Source organism: Manacus vitellinus, unplaced genomic scaffold, assembly GCF_001715985.3.
Source record: "Manacus vitellinus isolate BGI_N305 unplaced genomic scaffold, ASM171598v3 scaffold_6_pilon, whole genome shotgun sequence".
Taxonomy (NCBI): Eukaryota; Metazoa; Chordata; class Aves; order Passeriformes; family Pipridae; genus Manacus; species Manacus vitellinus.
Window position 1 is genome coordinate 29,164,887 of NW_021940750.1, and position 27,893 is coordinate 29,192,779.

At 39.4% G+C, this 27,893-nt stretch overlaps 1 protein-coding gene across 1 annotated transcript; it reads left to right on the plus strand.

Annotated features, from left to right (window-relative positions):
- The first annotated feature begins 1,872 nt into the window (after nt 1-1,872).
- BDKRB2 (bradykinin receptor B2) lies at nt 1,873-26,246 on the plus strand. The gene is made up of 3 exons (XM_018082304.2): nt 1,873-1,886; nt 17,880-17,983; nt 25,102-26,246. The coding sequence occupies exon 3, from the start codon at nt 25,104-25,106 to the stop codon at nt 26,244-26,246; it is 1,143 nt and encodes a 380-aa protein (XP_017937793.2). The 5' UTR covers nt 1,873-1,886; nt 17,880-17,983; nt 25,102-25,103.
- Nucleotides 26,247-27,893: the final 1,647 nt, after the last annotated feature.

Consider the following 27,893-nt stretch of genomic DNA (forward strand, 5'->3'; position numbering starts at 1 on the left):
ATTTGAACTGTTCCAGCTTTATGCTAAGATACTGAAGGTCCCACTCTTTGTCTTCGTGATAATTTAATTTGAAGAGAATTTGACTGAAATATTCTGAATGATCAAGTAACTGAACTGTGCATGAAGCCTGGCTCATGTGTTTGTCATCTCCCTCACATCCCTAAAGCACTAATGGTTTCTGCTTTGCAGGGTTTTGCCTCTCTAAAGCTTTAAAGATGACTGCATGCATTTATTTCACCATTCAGCAAGTCTCCATTAGCAGACTGACTGCTGGCAACACCTGCCTCAACCTCCTGAAAAAACTGTAGAGTGCTCCTCTCCTGCTCATCCAGAAGTTTTCTGCATTCCTCAGGTGCAGTTGAGTAGATCTGGCTCTAGCTGGGTTTCATTACCTCACTACAAATGAGCCTATGGAGTCCCTCCTATGAACACATAAAATGTGTCTTAAAACCTAAGCAGAATTTTGCTGCACTGTATTTGCGAAATTACGTTAACCTTTAATACTAAATCCATGACCAATCAAAAAAGCAAAATCTAGAGATAGTCTCAAAACATTTATTCGGGTACAGAGGGAGTTAAAAAAAGAAATGGAAGAAAAATGCGGAATGAAGATCTTTGAGATTGTGAGTCTTGAGATTACACAATCAAACTGAACGTGGTGCAGGGAAAGCAGGGACAGACCAAGGGAAGGTACTGCTGATAGTAGATCATGACTCAACTAGTTGCAATAAAGAAAGAAAATGTACTGAGCAGCTATTATGACAGATTCCGAGAAAGAAGAGGAAAATGACTGAAAAGTAGAGCAGCGATTCCTGTTGGAACACACACCAAATGAGTGTATTGCACTAGAACTGTAAATGATGAACCAGTGGAGAGTGGGAGCCAAATATTTTCCCTGGTAGATACTACTGGTCACAATATAGACCAACATTTTTCATGAATCATTCACTTTCAGAATTAGAATTTTATGGCAAACTAAGACAGTGAACTGTTCTTTACTCTGTTCACTTCTCCTCTGAATGAACGTGTCCTCTGTGAGGAATTCTGCAACCATGGTTACCATTTCAGATTTCAGTTAAATTGCATAAATATTAGAGGAAAAACAGCTATACCTCTAACAAAACAGTCTAAAATTAGTTCTCTGTTAATTATCTGAAATCCGGAATAAAAGTCAGTGCAGTAAGAAAAGGGCTCTGCTTCACTTTTTGACTCTAATTCTGATTCACATAGATATTTCATCCATAAACCTGAAGAAACTTTGGTCCAATTTAAATCTTAAAGTGGTACTTGGATTCTGTACTAGTTCTCAGCAGATTGAGTAGTCAGTGATTTTGGGTGAGGAAGAGCAGTGTCTTTCAGATATTTTTCCCATGGAAAAAAAAGTATCTTAGACTGTAAATAAGATATTTGATGTTTTCTGTTTTAAAGATCCAAGTCCTCCTAAAAGCTGACTTGTTTAGCTCTTGATTGTGTCTAACACCAATAAAATATGCACACACCATTTGCCAAAATCAGGATAAGAACTCTGTGTTTGTGAGTACATGCTCACGCACAATTCTGGAAGCTGTTATGCAAACACATGACTGTTTTATACACACACTGGGGCATATCAGTATTTTAGCCATGTTTATGTTGTTTACTGCCCATATTAAAATATCAGTGGTCTCAAACTGGGTACAGTAGATAAACATTGCTTTTAAAATACAGTATGGGAGAAAATCCAGGAGTATGATGTCATCAGCAGAGGGATGAGTCTGCTATGTTCAGGGAGGGGCAGTAAAACCAGAAGTTAGACTCATTCATACTACAGAAGGAGCTTGGCTGTTCCCAGAGACGTGTTGCACTTCACACATTTGTGTCTGCTTAGTAGTGAATTTGCAGTCAAGGTATGTTTTTCCACTTCTCTTACATATGAAAATTTCTTATTATTTAAAATCAATGTAGCTTTTTTTCTTCTTGAAAACGACTAATTGAATTCTTAATGTTTCTGGTTCAGTGACAAAAGATCTGATGTTGTTGTTTTTCCAGGAACACAGAGGAGAAAAATAATTATTGCTAATGTAATTTTATAACTTCTCAGGGTTTGCATAACGGTAGAGTTTACAGAAAAATGCTTTATTTCAAATTACCCAATGTATCAAAAACACAGGGTGCTTCACCTCCCTCAGATACCATCTAGTGTACAGGCTATGGGACGATAAGGATTTCTCCTGTCCAGAAAATATTTCATGTCTGTAATCATACTATGGGAACAGTTTCTTTCATCACACAACAATAATCAGAAAGTACAAGCAGCTAACTTTGTTTTCAGCTGAGGAAATTACCTACAAAGTAATAGGGAGAAGCCAGAGGCAATTCTTTTCTGTACATACTGATAATTTTCTCTCTATTTACTATTTTGATTGTAAACTTTGTTGGGCAGGATGTGAGAGTGTGTGTGGGTGTGTATCTTATGCTGCTAACCTGTCTCTGAATGGTTTGAATGGCAAAAGCTAAACCTTTAAAATTTTTAAAGAAGAAGCAAAGGTTTGGATGACCTTTAAGCTACACTATCAGGTTCTTTCTAACATCTGTATGCAAATAAAAAATTGCAGTAGGAACATGATTTAGAAGATACCGATAAACATAAAAAAAAGCTTAGAACTGGGATTGTAATCAGAATCACGTAACAGAAAGAGGAAAAGTTGAAATATATGTTATACTTTTAGCTATTCATTTTCCATTACTCAGTATCTTAAGAAGCTGTCCTAGCGTAATAATAGTAAATAGCCATAAAGTCAAAATTGTTCAAATAGTTTGGCATTAAAATTCTTGGTTTTATGTGCTGTGTGTAATCTTACAGATGCCATTTCCTAAGATACTTTTATCATAAACACCTGTACATATTTTCTTAAGAAGCTAGAAAACAGTTAGGAAAAAAAAACACCTCTATTTTTACAGCTGAGTCTCTAGTATTGAAGTATGAGCATATTGAGTAATATCAGTCATATGTTTTTTAGCTTGCCTGCTGCTCTCTGAGAATGTGCAATCACCAAGAAAAAAATTAGGGAAGCATCTTAGCACTTCAGGATCATTGGTAGACTTACAAATATATTTGTCTTGTTTTCAGTATGAACAGTGAAAACACAAAGAGAAAGGATAAACACACCAAATTTAATTAAGACCTTGAAATAACCAGAGCACAGATGCCTCCAGAAAATCTTTGTCAAGTTTTCCACTGGGCCTCTGAGCACATGCTAGAACAAGACTAATTGAGTTACTCAGAGTTACCTGAACATTTTGTACCGACAATCTAACAAAAGAACAGCTTTTCCTACTGAATTTAAGTTTCCCAAAATTAGCACCTCATTCTTGAACAGGAAAAGAGCTTTAAAAATTCTTATAGCTAGGTAATATTTGAAGTATTTTCTCAGGCAGAAAACAAAAGGAATTTGGGAGAATTTTAGCACATTCATTATGACAACCCTAAAACTTGTTTAAGAATAGCCAGTGTTTGATAGTCTGTTTTTCACGGAAAGAAGGGGGTAAAAATCTCTTAGATGCCTAAATTCCACTGTTTCCAAAATTACAGTAGGAAAAAAAAAAAAAAAGCAAAGAGCATATTGCAAGTCCAGGAAAACTTATCAGCAAATAGAGCTTTGCTTTCAAAACAAATTCCCTCTCAGTAGCCAAATCAACAGGAGTACACCTGAACTCGTTAGCAATGCTAATCAGTATGAAGTTAAAATAAAAAAAAAAATCTGAGAAAAATGCCATTTAGCTAAAACCTTCACTTTTCTTTAAAATTACACATTAGCCTTGTTCTCTTGTCCCTCATGTTTTTTTAAAACTCCCTGTCAGTGTTTCATGCAGTTGTATTTCCCCTACCTTATCTAAAGGTTTATCTTTCTTCCTTCTTGCATTTAGCATACTTCAGGAAGTGAGCTGAAAAGTTATGTGTCTGCCTGGCTGACACACAGCTGTAAAGAAACAGAGTACTTAGAAGTGGAGACAAAAGCTGTCCTTTGCCAGCTCTCTGTAACCAGGGTGACTCTGGGTGAGTGGGTAGCTACAAAAGAATCACAACCTACAGCGCAGTCTTTGGGTGCTCACTCACAAACCCAGTGGGTGGCAGGCAGATTGCTCAATCAGCTTCTCCCCTGGGATTAAGAGGGAGGAGAGGGCATCCCAGAACTGTCACAGCCCTGAGGTAGGTAGGCTCGACCGCAGTGGGAAAGCACAGAGGATGAGAGCACCCGAGCAACTCTGAATTTGTGCTCTGCAGGTTGTCTTCATACAGATGAAGTTGTAACTGCTAGTGATCACCACGGTGGTGACACCTCATTTACTTAGAAGTAAAGCTAATGAATGGATTCTGAGGGACCCTGGTCATGGTCCAACACCCCATTAAGGAGTTAAACACTGGAGAACAGGTGCAAATGGGATAAAGACCAGAGAAACACAGGGAGTAAAGTTGCCTGTTGAAAGCATGTGTCTTCAGTCTGATGATAAGCAAGTCCAAAACATTCAAACATTGTGGCAAAGCTGCTGTATCAAACTTCACCAAAATACTTCAGGACTCTTGATGTTCCTTGAAAGGGTGGACTTGACTTACTTTTGCTGCTGTTCTGTATTTAATTCCCCTATATGTTAGCTCCTCAACTTGATTCAGCAGGGTTTGGCTGGTTTGTGTGATCCCTGCAAACAAATCTGATTATCCAGGTTTGCAGATTCATTAGTACTGAGCTTTGCACACTAAGGTATGCCAGAGTGGTGATAGTGTTGCAGACAAAGGCACACTTCAGACTATGGTTAATTTGCAGAAAATGTCAAAATGCAGAAGTCCATTTTTCCCACTTGTGTTATCTGAGATTACTGTTAAAATCCACAAAAAAAATGGTGAGTGAGCTATGACTAGAGGTTCAGGTCTCTTTAACGTTAACAAAATTTATACATGCGTTCCCAGAGGCAGAGATGGCCACAGGTGCTTTTCCTCTTCCATTGTTCCTGCTTTGGTAGAAGGGAGTACACTGCAGGTAACCTTTTTGGGACCCTCACCCCGATGTCTGGAGGTGGTCTGTCTCTTTACCATGACTGTAAGATTTCCTATCAGCTGTCTGACTGACAGAAGGGCTTCTGCTCTGAAGTGTCATGGATTACAAAAGGTTCCCTTCCAGAAGGGTGATGTGATCCCTCTACACAAACACATGGAGCACAGCAATAACCCAAGCCACTTTCCTCATGTGAAGGGTAAGCTGCCTGCAGAGCGTGGGCAGGCCAGTAAAGAGGAAGTGTTTCATTTTTAAAAAAAGCAATTGTTACACTTTCACAATTCAAGGGTGGGACCTGATCCTTAAATAGGTAAGTAGGAAGACAGAAATATTGCAGTATGTGTTTGTAGCTTTTCTCTCTGCGTGCACCTCTCACCTCTTTCTCCAACAGTCTTTCTCTATAAGCTATATTCTACACTCTCTGTATTACATTTGGCTTCTGTTTAGATTATAAACTCCTTGAGGCACAGATTGTCCCTCTGCTTGCACGACTTTTGCACACTGATTATACCTGAAGCCTCTGGGCATCAGTGTAACACAGACAGTATATGGCAGTGTCTGCAGAGCAGTGCTCCTGGTCCTACTTGGTAGACTGTGGAAAAAAACACACCAGGCAAACATCCAGATGAAAAGATGTAAAAAGGTGGTATAGGCTAGAGCCTCAGCTGGACTGAATGCTCTCAGCGCCATCCAAATCAGCATCAGCAGAGGAATGACAGTGTATAGCAGATGAGGTCTTACAGATCTATCAGCAGAGAAGAATGATTTGCTTACTGATAGCCTGCTTAACGAACATTTCATTGACACATCCTTTTTTTCTGGTTTCATTCTCCAGAGTGAAAGGTCTGTGAAAGGCTTGTTTTCCTAGGTGTCAAATCAGGAGATTAGAAAGAAATTTATGCCATATCTCTTCCCTTACTTATCACAACAGGTAAACTTTTTTCTGGGACACAAAATACGCTCCAAATCAAATTTTAGCCTCTGTAACTGTATAGCCTGAGTTCAAGGCTGAACTTCAGCCAGTGAATCTTACAACCAGTCTAGTGTCATCAGGTTATTTATTATAATGGTCTCATCTGAGTCTGTGATACCTGAGCTCAAGGATGAATTTCTTATTTCTTTTCTTCAGGCTGAGTCACCTAAAACAAACCCTCCAGACACTGTTTGTACTCTGGAGAGCCCTCTCACATGCTCCTCATGCAGGATCCTGTTTTACCTGCTCAAGACCAGCTCATAGATGGCCATTCTCCTTGGCATCACCTAGAGAGGTTTGCCGTGCCTGGTCCTTCTAGTGCTGGGAGAGCACACAAGTCACTTTCTCCCAGAATACACAGCAAAAGGGCAGAAAAATGCTTTGAGGCACTAAAGGTGACTAGGAAATAATTGCTTTGTGGAAATTCCATCTCCTCCCTCTCTATACACACACAGATGTATATACAGACACACACATATATACGCACCCCTATGGACAAACACGTATATAGATTTGCTAGCATCTTGTCAGAGATGTAAAATACATGTCCTTTTGCATAATAACATTATCCATGCAGGCCTGTCCTACACGTTACTAGGAGACAATCCTACATGGAGCCTTCACCACTTTCCTCCCAGATTTTTTGCCTTTTACAAAACAATGAACAAATATTTTCATCAGAGGTTTCTGATATGTCCATGCATTAGGATCAAGAGAGTTCCATTTGTTTATTTATTTTTCTTTGTCTGGGCAAGAATCTTTTTTATTTGTTTCAGTAAATGCCAAAATTTCCAAGTCATGAAGATCTGGAACTATTACTCATGGGCAGATAAACAAGTAAATGCAGTTATCTGCTTCCAAGCCTTCAATCTGTGTAGAGATTTACAGTAAATAGCAAACTCAAATAAGGTGGAGAATTTGGAATAGCCATTTACAAGAACAAGGGCACCAGTTCAAGACTTAAAAGCTTTCTCAATAATTTTATTCTTTTTTTTTTTTTTTGTCCTCTGTGAGTTGCAAGTTCATTTTCAAAATGATACTATTCCAACCTGGTTGAAGTAGTCATAATGAATTAGACATGAATGCATTTCTTTAATGGCTGGGATATTGGTCACAGAAGTCTTAATTTATTAAATGTGCATTTTTTTAAAACAGCATGTGCAGGCAGGTCATATAAGACAATTATGTGCTCTCACCTTCTACTTACATCATTCTTCTCAGAAACTTTTTTTTCATTAAAAGAGTCACCTTATAGCCCAGAAATTACAGTCAGCTGGCTCAGCAAAAGGGACATTTCCCAGAAGTAGAAGGAAGTAGAAGTAGCAAAGTACAGTCAGTTTTGTGTAGGTGTTTCCTGCAACATTTTGGCAGTAGTCTTTTTTGGAAATGTAAGACAGCAATTTTTTTTCTTCTACAATACATTTAGAATACAATGTATTCTTCACAATACATTTAGTCTACAAATTGGCATTCGAATCATACCACAGTTTATACGGTCTGAGGCATCTAGAGCTTCGTTCTGCTACACTTTGCATCATGTATCACTGTAGAAAGGTTAAGCAGTTTCCACTGTACATTTGTCTATGGTTTTAAAAAAGTGTTACATGGAACATATTAATAAGGTTTGCCTTAGAATAAATGGACTCAGGTCAAATAACTCTAAAAAATCAAAGAGAAGTTTGACTCTAAACACAAGAATCAAACAATTTCAGATTTTGGACTATTTTGAAGTTGGGTAAAATAGAGATCCATATTGTGTAAACTATCTAAGTTTTCTAACATTTTAAATGAAAATCCCAGGTAAAGCATATACCTGACTCAGGCAGGAACCCTTATTTGTTGTTTGGTTTGGAACCCTTTTCTGTCTTGGGAAATTATACCCCTCTTTTTCCCTTCTTCCTTCCTTCCACCCCAACATCAGCATTTATCCTTCTTCATCCTTCCTTTCTTCCCAGCAGCAGCGTTTCTCCTCTGTTTCCCTTAGCAGCATTATGTTCCCTTCCAGAACTCACATCCACTCATTTCTCTGTCGCTTGTTCCTGCCCTGACATCCTGCCATGAGCCTTTGCTGCCTGCTGCAGAAAACTGTCGCATGCAATTCTACACAGCGCTTTATGTTCTATAGTAGTGGCAAAAGTGATGGTACACAAATTCAAGGGTGACATGATTAACTTTAATCACAACATTTTTCAAAATTAACAAACTCGGTCAGAAGATAAAATTCCAGTTTCAGAGAAAAATTGGTAAAGAGTCTTGACATTTTTAGCAAAAGCAAGAAAACAAAACACAGAACAAATCCACACAGAGGATAAATCTGCCTGGGAATGGGGAGCACAGATAAGGGATTTTGAAAGAGACATCTTCCTTCTTAAGCAAGTGCCTGGGGGATAAACTATAGTGAATTGGACTTCTTCATTCTATCTTTTTTTTCTGGAACTGCTCCACTTTGTAAAGATATTAAACTCTTAGTTGGCCAAAAAGAGCAAGAGTGGATCTGGGTCTCCTGTTGAGCTGTGGGCAGTCAGTACATCTTCTCCTCTGCTCAAAACCAGAAATGACATCTTCAAAATATTTTCTGTTGCATTGCCCAAATCTTTTGTGAAAAATCTCTCTTTTAAAATCAGTTTCTTTGGAAATTTTCTTTTTTTGATAGTCATTTTAATAGGAAGAGAAAATTCCCCTCCTCTAACACTTCAAAAAATATCTCCTACATAGCTGTCGTAACACGTGTGAAGTACTAGAAAGCGTGATCCATTAACTGTGACAGAGTAGAGAGGCACAATCACCTCCCTCTTGGGCCACTCCCCTTTTGATGCAGCCCAAGATACAATAGGCTTTCTGGACTGCAAGTGCTCATTGCTGGGTCATGTCCAGCCTCTGATCCACGAGCACCCCCAAGTCCTTGGCAGGGCTGCTCTCAATCTGTTCATCCCCCAGCCTGTATTGATAATGGGGGTTGTCCTGACCCAGGTGCAGGACTCTGCATTCTGCCTTGTTGAACCCTATGAGGTTCACAGGCCCATTTCTCAAGCTTGTCAAGTTCCTTCTGGGCGGCCTCCCTTCCCTCTGGATGGCATCCCTTCCCTCCAGTGTGTCAACCACATCACACAGCTTGGTGTCATTGGTAAACTTGCTGAAGGTGCACTTGATTCCACTGTCCGTGTCAACAACAAAGATGCTAAACCTTTCCTTTTTCTTAGTTTTGGGTATGATAGTTCTTTGTAGCAGCTGTGGCATATACTAAAGGAATCTGTCTCTCTGACTAGATTGTTATCCTGTATTTTTTTGTTGGGTCTGACATTCTGGAAAGAGTAGATAGACATATCTTCTTTGTGAACACCAGTGCTCAAGCCCCATGTATATAGAGTGAAAAACAAACTGTCTGCACCAGGTTCCAGCAAGGCTCTGGCATCTCCTACTGCTAACAAAGGGATAACAATAAATTAATGCACAGTATAATTTCAACACACTGGCAAAGCCTGAAAAGGCAAAAATAAAAATGTAATCCAAACACTGACTCTTGTAAATCAGCACTGTAAATCACACTACTTCTCAGCTGGAGAAGTGTCCTGAACTTTCCAGACCTCTCAGTGTTGAAAGCCACATCTGTGTTAGTACAGTTTAATCACCAAATCCCTATCAGTATACATTTGAATATTCAGTTCTTCCAATAGAGATAGGGTGCATTCACACTTAAGAACTAGAGTACCCTTGGGTTTTCAGCAGAAAAACAGACTCTGTTTGGATCCAGGTTTTATCTGCTGTTACTATCAAGGTAATTGCAACACTGTTTGAAATTCACTATAGTTACTCACACACACCATTTCCACCATGTACATCTGTCTTTGAGCTTTTCTTTACAATATACACACTATGGTGATTTCCAACCATGCTAACTGAAAACTAACCTCTTTCCAATTGCAAATGCTTCATGTACTGGCTAAGTGAGAAGCAAATACATGAAAATAATATGAAATGACTGTCCCAGCTGCTCAGGAGATAGTATAGCAGGATGTGTTTGACCTAGGAAGGGCAAAGCAAAATGACTTTCTGAAGTTTATCATTTAAGAAGTGAGGCACGCTACAGCCTAGGCTTCTCCTTGAGAGGGGAACTCACCATTGCTTGCGATGCCACACTCTGCTTTTAGCTCTTAAAAGAACATGAAACTCAAAACAAACAAACAAATAAAAAGCTCCAATTCTTTTAGTAAAAACAACCTGCCATTTAGACAATAAGTACTGTGTCATGCTTGTATTGCCTTCCATGATACAAATTAGTGATGCTGAGGATCAATCTCTGACGTGGTCCATGAGAAAAACTATTCAGGAAGCTAAAATCTGGTAGCTACACTGCTTTAGTGTAGCTGTTGTCAGAGGTTCTAAATTAAACTAGGACCTTCCTCAGAAGCCCATGTATTAGGGGTGCTAACTTGAACAACCTGGGTAAATATCACCTCCTCTGAATTCCACCTGCTTGAAATTAAAGATGTAATTTTACTTAAACATTATACAGTTAATCATACTTTCTAGCCTATTCTGTTGTCAGAGCCCAATGTGCTGTTCGAAAATTACACCATTACTCAGTGAAGCCATCCATATGTCCTTTCAGTAAAAGACATTAAGAGAACACAAGGCATTATTACTAATTTACAGGAAGGACTGATTCTGCCTGTGATGCCTTCCATGCTAAGGACTCTTCTTGCAGAGACCCATCAGTATGTGGCTCAGCAGTAGAAACAGCAGTAGTGACTGAAACATTTCTAGCTGCTGACAGGGATGACTTTGTAGTTGCAAATGTGTTTTTCAGAAAAATACAACAGAGTAAAATAATCAGTTACCTGTATGATAAGAAATGAGGAAAGCAGTAGCTGTCAAAGAAATTGATATTAGACTTTGGAACAACAACCAGTCAGCCACACGTTCTGTGAGCTTCTGATATTTGCTATTGGAGAGAGTTGGGCTTCTCTCAAAAGCCATACTTGCGAAAGACAGGGGTGAATATGTGCAGGAAATGCTGCATTATTGCAAATACTTGACAACAGTAGAAACATAGTGATTGGAGGCACTGGAGATGGCAAATCTCTGCTTTTTTCATAAATGGCTGCCAAAATGTTCTCGAGGTGCTAGAAGCAAAGTGCTTTCAGGGCACAGAGCCAGTTTATCTGAAAGGCAAATCACTCTATTAAGTATTTAATGCTCAAAGGGACCACTACTGACAAACACTATTTAGCCATTAGACCTTCACATTTTACCTAGTCATGAGAACCTAATGCTGCTATCCAGGGAAAAGAGCAGTATTTCAATTGCTAAGAGAAAGGAGTGGCTAAACTGAGCTCATGAGATCTGGTGGGAGTAATGCAGCCAGTGCAAAGCTTTAGAGAACATCCACGTGCATGTCAGTGAGGGAGACTTAAGTGGAGGTTTGTGCACTGCTGAACAACTCTTTTGTGCCTCCACTACAGCAAGGCAAATAAAGAAGCATCAGTTACCACGTGTTCTTGGGGAACTGATATGCTTCAAGATTTACAGCTTTTTCATCTTATAATTCCCCCCAATGCTCTACTAATATCATTCATTTCTTTCTGCAGAGTATTCCCATTGTTCTCTGTAATGAAGATATCAAGCACCTTGTCACTGGCACACCACTTCAGTGCTCTCCTGTCTTTCATACTGAGATCAAGCCTGTAACTACTCAACTAGCTGAACCCCAAGACCAGATTCTGATAACCCACCCTAAGAACAGCTCCTCCAAGACACCTAGCAAAAACTGTCATCAAGCCACTTGAAAATTCACTTTTTTTTTTTCCAGCTTATCTGGTTTTGGCCCAGTACTTGCAATAGTTTTGATCTGTCTGGGTTTCAGGAAAGGTTGTTTTCTAAAGCAGGAAATTTTCATTTTAACAAATAAATATAATCTAGCTGCACAAGCTACTCTTGATAAAATCACAAGCATTTTATTTCTTTATCACTGGATACAGATTAGCTTAGCTATTCAGTGGGCTCAGGGTATTGTCTGCCAGTTGAGAGGCACATTATACTGTTTGATACCATCAGGCCTGCTGTTTCACATGGAATCGAACTCCTACAGTGGATATTAAATTGATCTCAGACTGCTAGTGTGTTAAGCTCTGAATTTTGTAGTGGTGATGGGATACAGCAATCCCTTGTCTGCAACACAGAATTCTTGTGGTGCCTGCAATGCTCAGGGGAGTGAATACAGCCTCCTTTGTCCAGGTTCCAACCTGGTAAATCTACATGTCATATCATACAACTCAGGAAGTTTATAATCTCTCATTTGTCTTCAGCTTTGTAGTCAGACACCATGAATGCAGCAGGGTTAAGGGACGTGCAAGATTTCAGCCCCAGGGCAAGATTTAGGTTTTCTCAATGGTCCCTATGTGATTCCTGGGACAAAGGCATGCTATTTTCACTGCAAGCAGGACTTTTGCTGGACAAATGTGCAGATTGGCTGACTTCCACCCACTGTTATTTGGAAGACAGTGCAATGGGGGTAGATATTATCAAGCTAGGCATTGAACCAGCTAGGAACAGGAATAAATTAAGTTAATAAATTATCATCTTCTCAGGAATAGATCCAATGTTGAGTGTAAACTCTGCAGAGATGAAAAATGTGAGCAAACCATAATCTGATCATTGCCCCAGTTGGAAGAAGCCTTTCAGTTAATGATGGAAACTAGGGTGTTTTGTCAGTGTCAGCAAATAAGACCAGGTTTTGAGTTTATTTCACCCACACTACAAACCAAGTGTATTGTTGTTCTTTACTTATTTCTACCTAGAAATAATCAGGGCCCCAGACAGCACTGTCTCCATCAAGCACATTTCCATTCCCCTTCACCTGTGTTACTTGCAAATTTGCAAGGGCCCATGACTTGCATCTGCCATCTTCATCTCTTTATTTTCCTCTGCATCTCCTCTGTCTGTGTCTTTGAGAAGGTCAGCCACTCAGTCTGAAGGCTGGACTGAGTAAGAATCTTAAGTGCATTCAGGGATGAGCCCTATCCTGGCATTATTTAAAACGCTTGCTTAGGGAAGTAGCAGCATTCCTGCTTATATTATTGTTGTAAGCTAGTGCTTGTCCACAAAAGCACCAAAGAACTTGAGAAAAGGAAGTAAAAAACTTGATGCCACTTGCAAAGTTCGGCCCTGTACCCCTTACCTTACCAAGGATGAAATACAAAACATCATTTTGGACCAAATAGGAAAATCAAGTAAAGATAACCCAAAAGAATGTAAGTCAGCAAATGGACACGAAGCTCAGTGTTATGCTCAGAGTTTTAGGAAAACAAATGTTGTCAACAGTATGCAAAAGCAGACTGATCCAGTATCATATACATGGGAAACCACAGAGGACTGATAAGGTTGTGTCAGAAGTGATAGGGCTCACCCCATCTCTGAAAGAGCAGACATAGCCTGTGACTGCCCTAGTCCAAACCTGAACTCTAGGCATGGGCTGAATCTGCACCATGCCACAGTTTCCATGAAAAAGTTCTCAGGGAAGAATTCTTGTGATTGACTGTTCTTCACTCCTGCAGTGCTTTTGCAATCCCATTCCCACTGCAGCTCCCAAATTTCTCACTCTACTGACGCTAAAAGGCTAATTGTTGGCTGAGCTTTGGACAATGAGCATTCATGGATAACCCTATCTGTTCTTATATGGGAAATGCCAGAAAGAACAGAACAAAATACCCTGCCAGCCTTGCAGAGTGAGCTTGTGGTCAGTTTTCTCCTGTCTGAATATTTTCCTTCCCAGTTGTCAAAACATTTTGAGTAAACACTACAACACACACGGAAAAAGTGTGTTGTGCAAGAGTAACGTGCTTTGCTGTAGGAGAGTCAGAAAGTTATCATCTTGGTTCAGGGACACACAAAGCTTCTTGGGACTCGTGACACCAGGTTGGGGAGCAGAGTCACATGAAGTCGAAGGGGGTAGGAGTGGGGTGAGCAGGAGTAAACTCCTGAAGAATTAAAGACTTGAGAAGAGTAGCAACTAATTTCGTATTCACAAGGAGAGGGAGAAGGAGTTGTGAGACTGATATCATAAACCTTGCAATTCATTATATTCTCCAAAGATGAAAAATTGAGATTCAATAGTTATTTAAGTATTTATACTAATTTGAAATAGCTTCATAAAGAGAAATGCTCTCAATCAACATTACTCAATAAGCTTGTGGTCTCTTAGTATCATCATCATCATCATCATCATGGCTAGGCTTCACGAACAAAGATTTGGGAAAGGCTCTATCCACATTTGTTACAAGGCCTCTTAGTATACAGGCATGTGAATCACCTGAGTTCCAGATTTTATTCCAAGTTAAACAGAATAGAGACTTGGAAATAGGTCTTTCATCTGCTCAATGACAACAAAGAAAGGAACAAACTCACTTATGTTTGTTAACACTTAGATTTAAGATCTTCATATACTTCATTTCTTCATAGATATATACTGTCTTGAGAAAGCTGGAGATAGGGGAAAAAATAACTCTGTAAATCAGAACAGCTTAAACTTTCTGAGTGTGTGCTGGGAGGGGGTGAAAGATAGTAATATTTGTTTTAGGAGTGGTTTGATAGTTTTTGAATTAAACTTCTTTCTACAATAATAAAAGTTGCCAAGAAGTACAGGAAGTTCTACTGTGTTTACTAATCCATCATGCGTAAATGGGAAAGGAAAAGCTGCACAACATTAACATAATAGAAATCTCCAAGAAAACAAAATGCTAAACCAGCTATTAAGGTTTAAATTTAACTTAGGGAATGGTTGCTGTGAGCACATCACTATGTACAGGTTTTGTATGCATCACATTTTCAGTTCTTGATGGACCCACAGTGGCAGATCTCATTTGCTTTAACTGATAAACTCTTTCTAATATTAGCAGAAGGTTTATTGTGGAAAAATAAATGAGGGATTTACCCTCATATTTCATTCCTTCATCCAAACTACACAATGCTATGATATGCCTCAAAACAACCCTAGAACAGTGTTCAAGAGATTTGGTATTTTCTATTATTTATTTGCTTATACCTTTCTCTTTTTAATTTATTGACGCTTTGATGCAGCCTTTCTCTGCAAAAAGAATGCTCTCACTCAATGTATCACCAACAGCAATGTTTTGATGGGATACTTTCTGAAGTCCAGGATCTGTGAAAGGTTTCCATACAAGAGTTACACAGCTCCAAAGAACAGCTAAGTGAGCTAACACATGCAACAAAACTACAACTAAATCTTTAAGGCAAGAGCATCCACCTAGCCCTTGTGCTCACCACTGACTGGAAGTGTTCATGTAGCCTCATAACAGATCACCTGAGAAATTTTAACAGGAAAAAGATTTCTGAGAGACTGAACCCACTCACATTTGTAAAAATACTCTTAGTAAAATTACTGCTTACTTATTATAATAATACAGGGTATTTATAAATATTACAATAGGAAGTTTAGATGATCAGAGCTATATGGCAGCACATTTCTGATTAAATGTGTGTTTTCTCTTCTCCGTAATTCTGAGATGGAAGAGAAAATATTTCTTCAAGGAAAGTGGTTAATTTAAAAAGTTATTTCTTGCTGAATATTTTTAGCATATGTTGCCCTTGAGACAGTTATGAAATGCTAAAATATAGATAGGCTTTACGTCAGTTTTGAGCTCTGAAAACTAGGATTGTTTTAAAGGACTAATTCCCAGGAGACTCTTTTCCATCTCTGCTTCTGCTATAATTCTGCATTTCATTTTAGAACTATAATGCTCTAATTTATAGTCTCTATAGTGGTCTATTACACCTAAAGATTTTCTTTTTTTCACAGTGGAGTTATGCCTCCCACCCTCTAATGCTTGTGCTAAGATCATGGGGTAAAGGAGCCCCAGCAAGGTGGAGGGGTGCTTCAGAAAATCCAGGGTATCTTGCTTGTCTCTAGAAGAACTCTCAGATGTCCTATATCATATACCAACCCCATGCAGGTATCCCAGACAGCCTACACTTTCCAAAATACCCACATCCAAGTGCCTAAATTGCCTTCCAAATACGTGGCTGTTGCTCTCCCTAAAAATCACCAATTTTTTTAATTGTCTCTATGCACACTGAATACAACTCCTCAGGTCTTCTGTGAAAAGAAAAGCAAAACTCCCTATTACTATGCCAGACCGATTTTTCAACAAATGTAGATTTCTATTTTAATTTCCTGTGCATTCCTCCTGCTTCACTGCCTGAATGTCTCTGCTTAAGTATTCCAGTCCCTTTTCTCTCTCTGGTATTTTCTTTCTTTTCTAACCACCTAACTGAAGCAACATAAAGACTAGAAAGGTAAACAGAACAGTCAGTACATGCTGAAAGTTGGCTCCAACAGCCCAGTGTGGCACATGGTAGTCCTGATGCAGAAGACTAACTCAGCATTTAACAGTCTCTAGTATTCTCCTCTCAACTTCTTGCTGCTCAGGTTCTGCTTTCCTGGCACCCAGGCTGCTTTCTGTCATCCTCTGAAAACACCTGTTAACATAAAAAACCTTCTCTCTGGTTTCTTATGTGACTTAGACAAGCCAGTTTTGTGTCTCAAAATTAAAAATAATTAAAAAAAATAACTTTAGTGAAGGTCAGTTCCCACAGTGCTCTCTACAAAACCTTCACAGCTTCATAAGGAGCCTCATTGAACAAGGGCACCTCAGTAAGATGGGAAAATCCAACAAGCTAGAGCACTTGCTGCTGAAATACAGCTTTTAGAAACTAGTGACCTGGTCTAGTGCAAGGTTCCCTGTCCGTGTCAGGGGGGTTAGAACTAGATGATCTTTAAGGTCTCATCCAAACCAAGCTATTCTGTGATTCTGTGATTTTAATTTGATGGCCCTAATCTACCTGGAATTTTCATTTATTAGCACAAGAAGCACAAATCAAGGAATTTAGGATAATGCAGGCTGGAAGGGACCTTGGAAGGTCCGTAGTACAACCTCTTGCTCAAAGCTGGGTCAGCTACAAAATTATGCTACAGCTACAGATTATGCTACTCTGGGCTTTATCCAGCTGGGTATTTAAAACTTCTGAGAATGACAAGGCTGAAATTTAATGATTTAATAGCTGGAGAAAAGTGAAAATCCTGTGTTTTGGTCCTGAAACAGCCTCTAATGTTAAATTTATTATTTCCCGGTTCAGATTAAATACAATTATTGTACTAAAACTGCTCTATCAGAACAACAGCAACATCCAGCTTTGGTGAGATTTGGACCATTTTGGAGGACATTTTCAGTAGAAAAGTTTGTAAAATATTGATGGTGTCAAGTCACAGGTCAAACACAGACTGTGATTCAAATATCACCACCAAATCTGAACTAAATCAAAACCCTGTTCATAATGAGTCCAGTCTTTTTCTGTATATAAATGTCCTGTATATATTCAGCACTTCTCTCTGAACCAGTTCATATTTTCCTCCTTCTTCCAGCTCTCACCTTCTCCAGCCATTCTGTTCTTCTCCATCTCAGTTAAAACTATTTTACACAGAGATAATACCTTTTGTCAGAATCATCCCAGTTATTGGATAAGATGCATAAAAAGCATTGAAAAATAACTTATCAGGTTGTTTAAGGCTAAAAAGTATGGAATTTTTTTAGGAAATTATAACTCTGGAGAGTCTAAACTAAGAGCATTCAAAATTTCCACTCAGGAAAAAAAAATGTTATGCAAAGTACTTCATTGCACTTGATTGGCCCTGTGCTCTCTCCATACCTTTCTTTAGTTGATTACAGCCCATATTGGGATTGAATGGCTTCATCTCCCACCCAGGGAGAAAAATTAGTAGCCTCTGCTCACCTTAGTCCCATTTTTATTGAAATAACTGTTTTAACAGAACAACTTTCTTTTTTCCTTTTTTCCTAACACAGTTGATGTAGACGCCCTTAACAACAACTGCAGAGTGAGAGCTTCTTTCCATTGTGTGCTTCAAGTTTACACACTGAAGAGTATTTAAAAATCACACTTTTGGGAGGTAACTCCTCTATATATTTTCTTTATTGCCTTAATTTTCTGACAAATTATGGGGTTGTTTTGTGTTTAAAATAACTTTTTATTTTGTAAGGTTATTTCTGCCCCAGTCAAGTTCCTGAATCTGGTTCAACATGAAGCCTCACGAACCGTGAGGGCAGCTGTAAGGTAAAAGGGACAGTGAAGGGTGAATGAAGAGCAGGAAACATTTAAGTTAACATTGCCGCAACAGTGTCCGCTGATCTAAACCTCAAATGTGCTAAACCCCATTAGAGATTCATTATACAAAAATCGGAAATTAAAAATTAAAGTCATGGGGTTAGTAAAAGCAGAACATTTTAGGAATGTTTCTGACACTTCCTTTATCTCTCAAAAATAATTAATGCCTCCACAATAAAACAGAATTAAAAGGACATTCTGAGAACGTTTCGGAACACATTTCAGAGATGCTACAAGAGTGATATAATGTTACCTTTCCCCATTCAGCCAGGCAAAGATACAAATCAAACCCATTTTATCACCACAGAGAGGTGTACAAGCAGTCTCATTGAGCTCAGATTAGATGGAAACGAGGGTCTCAGTGAACTGGGGATAGATGACAAAGGTGATTTTTTTCAAGAGTAAAGGTTGCGAGAAGAGGAGGTTAAAATAGAATCTTTGAAAATAATCCTTATGGAGAAGGTAAAGAATTTATAAAAAGAATGTCTTGTCTATATTTTTGTTCAAACTTAGCTCTAAGCCCATCACAGAAGCTGACTTCAATCTTCCACACACCTTTGGGTTCCTGCTGAGCAATGCCTTTGCTCATGCTATCCCATCACATGTGCTTCAGGCCTGCTAGACCTGTAGGTGTGGAGCTGAAGGAGAAATTATGCATTGAGATTCTTTTGGTACAATCTCTTACTAAATAAAACAACTTACTGAGTCTATTAGGCTTACACTCCCAGCTCCTGAGAGTAGCAGCAGTACTCTCAGCAGGACACGGGCTTCCTTGCACACACCACACTGCTGAGGACTGCCCTTACCTACAGCAGCTTTCAAACTCCTGATATTTCCCATTTCAGTCACAGCAGATCTGTCAGGCAGACACCTTTTTTCTTCTTATGGCTCTGACAGTTCCTCTGTTAAATTTGGGGCTTTTACACTAGCATAAAGAAGCAAGGCTGCCAGGCTAATAGGCATCCCCACCAAACACCTGGCTGTCCAAGCTGGGCTCAGAGATGTTCAGGAGGACAAATCCACACAAAAAAATGCATAGTATCAAAGCAGGCTTGGCTCTGCACAGAAACACAAAGTTAGAGGAGAGGCTGTGGCAGCCCTTGGGTGTTTTGCTGTTTCTTTCTGTAGCTGAGCTGTTTTCTAAAAAAGCACCATGTCACAAGTCAGCCAATACCCCTCTCAGTTTGCAGCCATTCACTCAAAGCCATGTTTGTCCTCCCAGCTTTTCCACTCCTCTGTGCCACTGACACCCAGCTGTATATAGAGCTGCATGTACGTATGGCAAGCCATCTGTATGCATCTGAAAACACTTTTGGTCACTGACAGCACTTAAAAGAAACCAGGTAATTGTAAAATTCTGCTAAGGATGCTACAGACTGGGTGTCATACTTATCCTTCATAAGGCCTTGATAAGAAATCCCTGAGATGAATGGAAAACAGCTGCTCTCTAGGCAACATTCATCATGAATGATTGTCCATCACAGAAATCTGGATGGCCCAGTCTTTCCTTTTTCCTTGCAAATTGGACTATGCAGGATAACACCAGGACTGGGTATCCATGCTTTTTAATATTCCCTCTTTTGTTCCAGCAAACCACATTATAGCAGTTAACATCATAATAGCATTTATCTGGTTTAGGCCCCACCTTTTGTCCCTGAGGACTAAATTGGCAAGGTTAATATTATGACAATCTCAGAATACATGAATTAGAAATTTCACACCTTGTTTCTGCAAGATGTAATCAGCAAAGTCACAACAGCTTTAAAATATGCTTTACAAAGTCCCTTCCTTACTCCCACAGCATAGATTATTGCAGGTAACATTGCAATAACCTGGACACTTATTACACATTTCAGAACTTGTCCTTGCATAACACATGACTGAGAACATCATAAGACTTTAAGTTATTCACTATATCTTAGCTTACAGTAAATGTTTAGCACAGTACAAGGAAAGATTAACACCAGTGGTGGTACTAATAGAATCATGAATTCAGTAGCTGTAGGGCTTCATCCTGATGCAAAACAGATTGTGAAAAACATTCACCTGAAGCATCATGCCCTATCTGGGGAATAAAGCTGTCCTGGAGCTTGCTCCCATCCAGTAGCAGCATTAACTGAGCTCTGAGCCTTTTTACCCTGTCATTCCATTCCTTAGCTCACAGTTCTTGATCCTTCAAGGGCTTTTTGTTCCCTTTCATCATATTCCCCTTCTTTTCTTTCACAGGCCCCAGCACATATGCCTGTAGCATGGATACTTTTGCTACACACATGACATTCTAAGATTAATCACTCTCCTGGACTCCTTGGCTTGATGATAAACTCATGCCTGTCTCCTGGCATGCTCCCTTCAGTGCAGCATGTACAGGTCAGTTCTTGAACAGCAGGACATCCCACAGGGTTACCAGGCAATACCAAGGTGCACTAATGACTCTGCCCAGCCCTCAGAGCTTTCAGGTTATGTCACTGGTGACCACCATCTTTTTGGAGTCCTACTTCACTTGCCTGTAATGACAATCCAACAGTCCAACAACTACAGTTATTAGCCCTTTTTTTCCCAGTCCCTCTGCAAGGGTTCCTAATTTGTAGCATTGTCAGGATCTGTCCATCACTCACTCAAAGTATCCCTGCATGAGTCGACCCCAAAGCCTTCCTCCCTTGGCAAGGGTAGTGTCTACAAGAGGCACAGGGCTCACTGCCTCCCACACAGCCCACCCTGCACCCCTCCTTTGTTGAAACATTGCCTTTTGTACCCAATGCTATTAGCAAAAATATTCTAGAACAACATGAGATAATAGCTGACAGTGGGGTTAGTGACTGCCAAGGAGGAGGTAACTCACAGTAGGAGCTGCACGCCATCAGGGTCAAATTCAGCCCCCAAAGGGATCCCTCAGAATCAGTAATGAGAGATTACTTCAGCTGAGCAGTGTTTCAGTCAAAACTGTCAGACAAAATCTTACTAAGAGTCTCTGCTGGGATATTAGGCCTACCTTGCATTGCACAGGAAGTATTTGTGGAGAACATGTGAGAGGATCAGATTTATTTTCACCAACCTATGATAAGAAGATGGCAAATCACTTCCTTTTCTTAGTTGTGGCTTTGTCAATCATAATTTATTCAGTAAGCACATACTTCAAATTACTTTCCTGTGCTATACAGAACAGCAACAAGCACATCATTTTAGCCCTAAATATTACGATTTTTAAATTGATCATTAGCACACCTTACGTTGTTCTTTACCCCATTTTTATCAATGCTTTATGGAAGGGCTTGGGGTAGGGACCAAGGAGGCAGGTTGCCAGAAGTCTCATGTCATGGACTTGATCACTTCCTAACTAGTCCCTACACATTGTTTCTAGACCACAGTAATATGATATAACTAATTTTTTTTTTAAATTATTCCAGGTTTTCCCTTCTAAAACCAAAATTTAAAAGAGATTAATTGCAGGGAAAATGTGGACAAATCAATATGCAGTTTTGGAGCTGCTATTTGCTGTAAATTAATTCCTGTTTATTGTTTTTCTATTAGTCATATAATAAGGCAAACTCATAGAAAAAGTCAACATAGCATTTATGGCCAATCTCTGAATTACTAATGAGCATCTTATTAAATATGTGTATAAATCCAACTTCAAAGCACTTTTTTCTGATGGTTCACAGCCTGCTGACAGCAGAAGAAACAGCTTCTGCTGTTTGCATCACCCAACAGAATTTCTGTGTTCTCAGATGACCTTTTGTTGATCACCCATTAGTACTTCTCTACAGTGAAAAGTGTCAGTGTACATAGAAAGGGAGACTTGAAACTGCTGTTTGCAATTTGTTAGTGGCATCTCTCCCAGCCACAAAAGTTGGGCTGTGAGATATCTAAGTGTTGATGAATACCAGCACTTTGATGCCAGGCTTTGCTATAGGGAGATTAATCAGAAAAAAGTATGGTTATCTGAGGTATTATTTAAGAATTCAGGACATCAAAGATATTAAAAACATCAGGACAAAAATGACTTGCAGTTAATATGAGACATAGGACATAACATAAAATATTTCTATAAATATATGAAAAATAAAAGGATAATGGAAGAAAGTCTAGGCCTGCTACCAAAAGGAAAAGGGAAGCATTAACTAAAAGAATAACACAAAGTTTAATGACAGCTTGGTGTTAGTCCTCTCAGAAATGGAAACTCTGGTTTGATATTTAAGGTGATTGATTTGGACAAGTGAATGTATGTGAATTGGGAAGGAACAATTTAAAAAATACATGGAGTTATGTAAAGTGGCAGGATTGTATATAACCTACACTGGTGTGGTTCAGAAATTAGGAGAAGAAATCTTTGCTATCAATTTGTGAAACCAAGAAGAATGGAGATATCTCAGAACTCTGGAGAGGGTAAAACACAATACTTATATTTAAAAAAGGCACAGATAGCAATACCCTGTGATTATATTATGTATAATAATACCTGGAATTAAATACCTGGAAATCATGACAGCAAAATATTAAATAATCAGTATATCCACATATGGAGGATAATAAAGAAGAACCAAGTAATAATGAACTACCAATACACACTTGTCAAAAATGAGGTTACACTGGACTAATCCAATCTGGTTTAATGGATAAAGAAAAGTATATACAGGTTTCAGAGGGGCTTTTGGTATTATCCAATATTCTATTCTACTGAAATATGAACAAAGTCACAGAAAGATGTACCATAGGTGCATGTGCTCTACTATGCCTGCAAAGGTTCAAACAAAAATAAAATTGCTAGTCCAAGCATTTACAACCTACACTAGTTGCTTATATCTGGAAGAAGAAAAGAGGACATAAATCAGAATATTAGGAATGCTGTGCAACGTGCACTGCAGATGGCATTTACTGTCAGTATAAAAGAAATAACTCCATATCCAGTAGACTTAGAAGCTCCAGTTAACCAGCGTCAGTAAAAGCAGGAGTCACTGGAGGGGTGTCTACAGCATGCAGTGAGTGCTGTGTAATAAGGGGGTTCCACAAACCCTTTCTCCAGATGCTGGTTGAAAACCATCAGTAATCAAAAGGATACAAGTGTCCCTAGGCTGTGGGGGTTCTGACAGTGGCAAGGTTAATAAAACGTATGTTCCTGCATTTAGATATGGACTTGAAAAGTTGGTGTTTTGGAAGGATGAACCTGGAGAATGAGAATGTGTTGTTACCCATCTTAACACAAATACTGTCCTTTGCTCAAGTTATGAAGGGTTGGACAGATGTGTTGCTGATGTTTTGTGCTTATTAATCCATTTTAAGTTGCCCTGTCCTTCAAAGCTCTCAATCCCACTTTCCTGTTCTATTCAGTTACCTGTTCTATCTGACAGCCTTGTTAAAATTTTACTTTACAGAGAGATTCCCTTTGTTACTGCCTTTACTGTACTTACTAAGATATGGTCTTCATCTTTGCTTTTGATTTCAAGCACTACACTGTTTTGTTAACACAAAGCACACAAAATATGACCACCATTTTTCAGTAATTCTGTAACCAACAGCCAAATGTCTATATGCATACTAAGCACTGACACTTATCGGCCAACAAGTCCAGTAACCAAAACACAAATGAGAACACCATCCTTTCAGGAATTACAAACGTGTCCCTTTTTACCGCCAACTTACCTGCTGACTAGGACAAGTGTCTTAACTAAAAACACATTGGAAAATCTTCCAAACCATAACATAAATGGTGGTACTTCAAAGATCTGGAAAAAGATAAAGTGTTTCTGTCACCCAGTCCAGATAGTTATATGGACATATCTGAGAAGCCAATTTTGCATTTGGAAAATATCTCAGAAGCCAATTTTGCATTTGGATAATATCTCAGCAACCATTACCCAAGACCACAACAACAAAAAACACAGTTATTTTGTCAGTACTGAGTGATGTTGCACACTCAATTTCTGTTTGGTTTTGGTAACATTTAAGTGCCTATCTGACATTTATGCCTGTAAATAGCTCCCTGTAAGATCTCAAGCTGTTCTGATCTGTAGAACATTTACAGTACAGCACCTGGTTTTCACACTGTGCTCTTACACCCAAGCTGGCTGACTGCAGCCTGACTTCAGACAGGTCCTGGCTTATGTGATGTCTCTATCTCTGTCAGACTGCCAACCTCACCACTGCACACCTATTAGAACTGAACTCCCGCGTGAAGATTGTACCACTGATCTCTCCTGTGACTTAGCTGCAGAAACTCAGAGACAGAAATACATAGACAATTCTGGTGAGAAGCTGAGAAAGGCACACACTGCTGGCAAACACTGATCCTTGCTCCTGCAGCTTTCTCAATGCAAACTAGAGCCAAAACTAAATGTCTGTTGTGTCAGTCATAACATTTGGGAAAATATACAGTGCTCTTTGGGGCGGAAGCACCACTGAATTCTACCCAATTCTTGCTCTACAGGAGAGGGTGTAAAATGTTGAGGGATATGGCACAGAACCAGCAGCTTAACAGTGAACAATGTGAGATACCAGGCACATCTGTCCTTTAGGAGACTATGGCTATCAATATACAGAGATAAGAAAACAAAGTAAAGATGAACCTCCTCAAAGAATTAACACAGACTTGCTGCGGCTTGGTACCAGTGAATAAAAGCTGGTAAATGTTCTCTTCAGTTAATCTGTTCATAACAATGCTTGTTGTTGCTTCATCCCCTCTGTTTCACTCGCCCAAAATTGGTCCATGCAGTCCACAGCAGCGCAGTCTGTGAAACTTTCAGCGAGTACATCTGGTGCCTGTGAGAAAGCAACACGGGGAGTTGTAAGCCTGGTCAAAAGCTACACTTTTAGAACATTAGGAAAAGCAGAGACAGCTTTTCTTACTGGGTCTTTTGCAGCAATAAGTTAGAGGCAGCAGTCTCATGTCACCTATTTTCTTTTGCACAGAAATGGTTTCCATCACAACTGAAAATGTTACACAACTGTACAACATGACCACCCAGGAGCTCACAGTCAGTCCAGCAGATTTCCAAAATAATTCAGGAGTGGATCAGATAAATCCATACAAATGTGTTAATGAAGATGTAGAGAGATGGCTACAAGAATATCAGCCTGGATTCCTCTGGTTTATATTTGTTCTGGGAGCAATAGAAAATTCCTTTGTCCTCACTGTCCTGTGTTTCCACAAGAGTAGCTGTACAGTGGCTGAAATTTACCTAGCAAACATGGCACTTGCTGACCTAATGTTGGTCTGTGTTTTACCTTTCTGGGCCATTAATATTTCTAATGGATTTGAATGGCCTTTTGGCCTGTTTCTCTGCAAAGCTGTCAACAGTATGAGTTACATGAATTTTTATTCTAGCATTTATTTCCTGACACTAGTGAGCATTGACCGCTACTTGGCCTTGGTGAAAACCATGTCCCTGGGACGGATGCGACGAACCGTCTGTGCCAAATGGAATAGCTTTGTAATCTGGACATGTGCTTTGCTCATGTGTTCACCTACAATGGCGTTTCGAAAGTTACAGTATTTTGAAGAATACAATATCACAGCCTGTGCTCTTATTTACCCAGCCAACTACTGGGAGCCTACAAACAACTGCTTGCTGAATATTGTGGGTTTCATGATCCCACTCTGTGTAATTACCTATTGCACTATACAAATCATCAAAGCCTTACGCAGCAGTGAGCTACAAAAAATGAAGGCAGTCCAGACAGAGAGAAGAGCCACCATGCTGGTCCTTACTGTGCTCTTGCTGTTCATCATTTGCTGGCTTCCATTTCAGATCAGCACATTCATTGACACAATCCGCTACTTCTCACCCACGCTCAAATGCCTGGAAGACATCAATGAAATACTGACTCAGATAGCTGTTTACTGTGCCTTTAGCAACAGCTGCCTGAACCCAATCCTGTATGTAATTGTGGGGAAGCACTTCCAGAAGAAGGCTGCAGAATTCTACAAGGGCTTGCTCCCAAAGAGGTTCAGAAAATCACAGTCTGTGCGGATGGAAAACTCCCTGGACACTTTAAGAACTTCCATTTCAAGTGAATACCCAAGGAAAAAGTCTGTTTTGCCATTACCTCGATAGCAAAATTTTAGGAAATATTACAGGAAGAAAGCCTTCTAAGCATATCAGTCTCCACTACCAGTCCACAGAATAAACTTGTGGTAGAGTTCATCATGCGGGGGAAATCAACAGTTTTGTCTTAATGGAAACTCCATGCAGAGACCTGCTTCTAATATTATTGGATATTTTTCATGATTGAATCCTATTTGGTAGCTTACTTACATTTTCATGACTGAATAATATGTGGCACATGTATCATTTGGAATGTTTGCATTTCTAAGGTGTACATTCATTTACCTACAGTTCTCTGAACAGAACCCCGGTTGTTGTCAGGATTGTGCAGCTACTTATGGTACCCATGCAGTGTGTTAGATCAGATTTTTGATCTGGGAGGGGCTTGTATTTGAGTAAGTTCTGGTACGTGAATCCCTTAGGATTATTATTCACATGGATTTTTATGTGTGCTCATCTTCTGGGCTTTTAATTTCTCTCGTCAGTCATCCAAAACTATTTGATCGTTTGATTGACAAGAGGTGCCTTTTTGCAACTCTTAGTCACCTGACCATGTATGTATGGAAAGAAGCTAAAAAAAGGTAAAGCAGTAGTGGAAGAAAAGCTGTAGCCAGCTGCATGGAGTTAGCTGAGTTTTCTTTATAACAGGAGATTCTTTACCCCTTCTACCTTGGGGTGAAAACATTCACTCCTTTTGAATGTGTGAATGTTATTTACATTCATACCTACACTTTAGCTCAGAGACTTGATTTTTCAGTATTCACAAAGCATGATTAATATTTTTAATGTTATTTAATGTAAATATAAAAGCTCAGCACAAGAGGTGTAAAGTCACAAGCAGAAGAAACAGAATATGAAGGAGAACACCATTCAACTACATTAGAAATCTAACTGAAAATAACAGGAGTCTTCAAAGTTCAAAGTATTCAAGAATGGCCTTTTCAGACTCTAATAATACCTATATTTTATTTGTAGAGTTAATCTGTGTGATTTTAATACGAGATAGTTTTTCCCCAATTGGACTGTATTTTTGATCTGAGTTTCATAAAACCACAGAATCACAGAATATGCTGAGTTGGAAGGGATCCAGAAGGATCATCAAGTCCAACCCTTAGCCCTGCACAGGACCATCCCCAAGAGTTCCATCATGTGTCTGAGAGTATCCTCCAAATGCCTCTTGAACTCTCTCAAGCTTGGTGCTGTGACCACTTCTCTGGAACCTGAGCCTGTTCCGGTGCCCAACCACCCTCTTGGTGAAGAACCTTTTTCTAATACCCAACCTAAACCTCCCCTGTCTCAGCTTCAGACCATTCCCTCTGGTCCTGTCATTGGTCACCACAGAGAAGAGATCAGTGTCTGCCCCTCCTCTTCCCCTCCCGAGGAAGTTGTAACTTTAGTGAGATCTCCCCTCAGTCTCCTCTTCTCCAGCCTGAAAAGATCAAGTGACCTCAGCCACTTCTCACACAGTTTCCCCTCAAGGCCCTTCACCATCTTCATTGCCCTCCTTTGGACACTGTGCTGGTTTAAAAGTTAACCAGCAGGGGGAATGAACCCAACTCAAAGGAGAGATTATAAGTCAGAATAACAATTTATTAAAATAATACAGTAAGTACAATAATACAAACAAACAATTGGTCTCAACCCACAAAAACCCAA

Excerpts from the sequence above, each read along its gene's own strand:
- BDKRB2 (XM_018082304.2), top strand. The coding sequence starts at position 25,104 with ATGGTTTCCATCACAACTGAAAATGTTACACAACTGTACAACATGACC.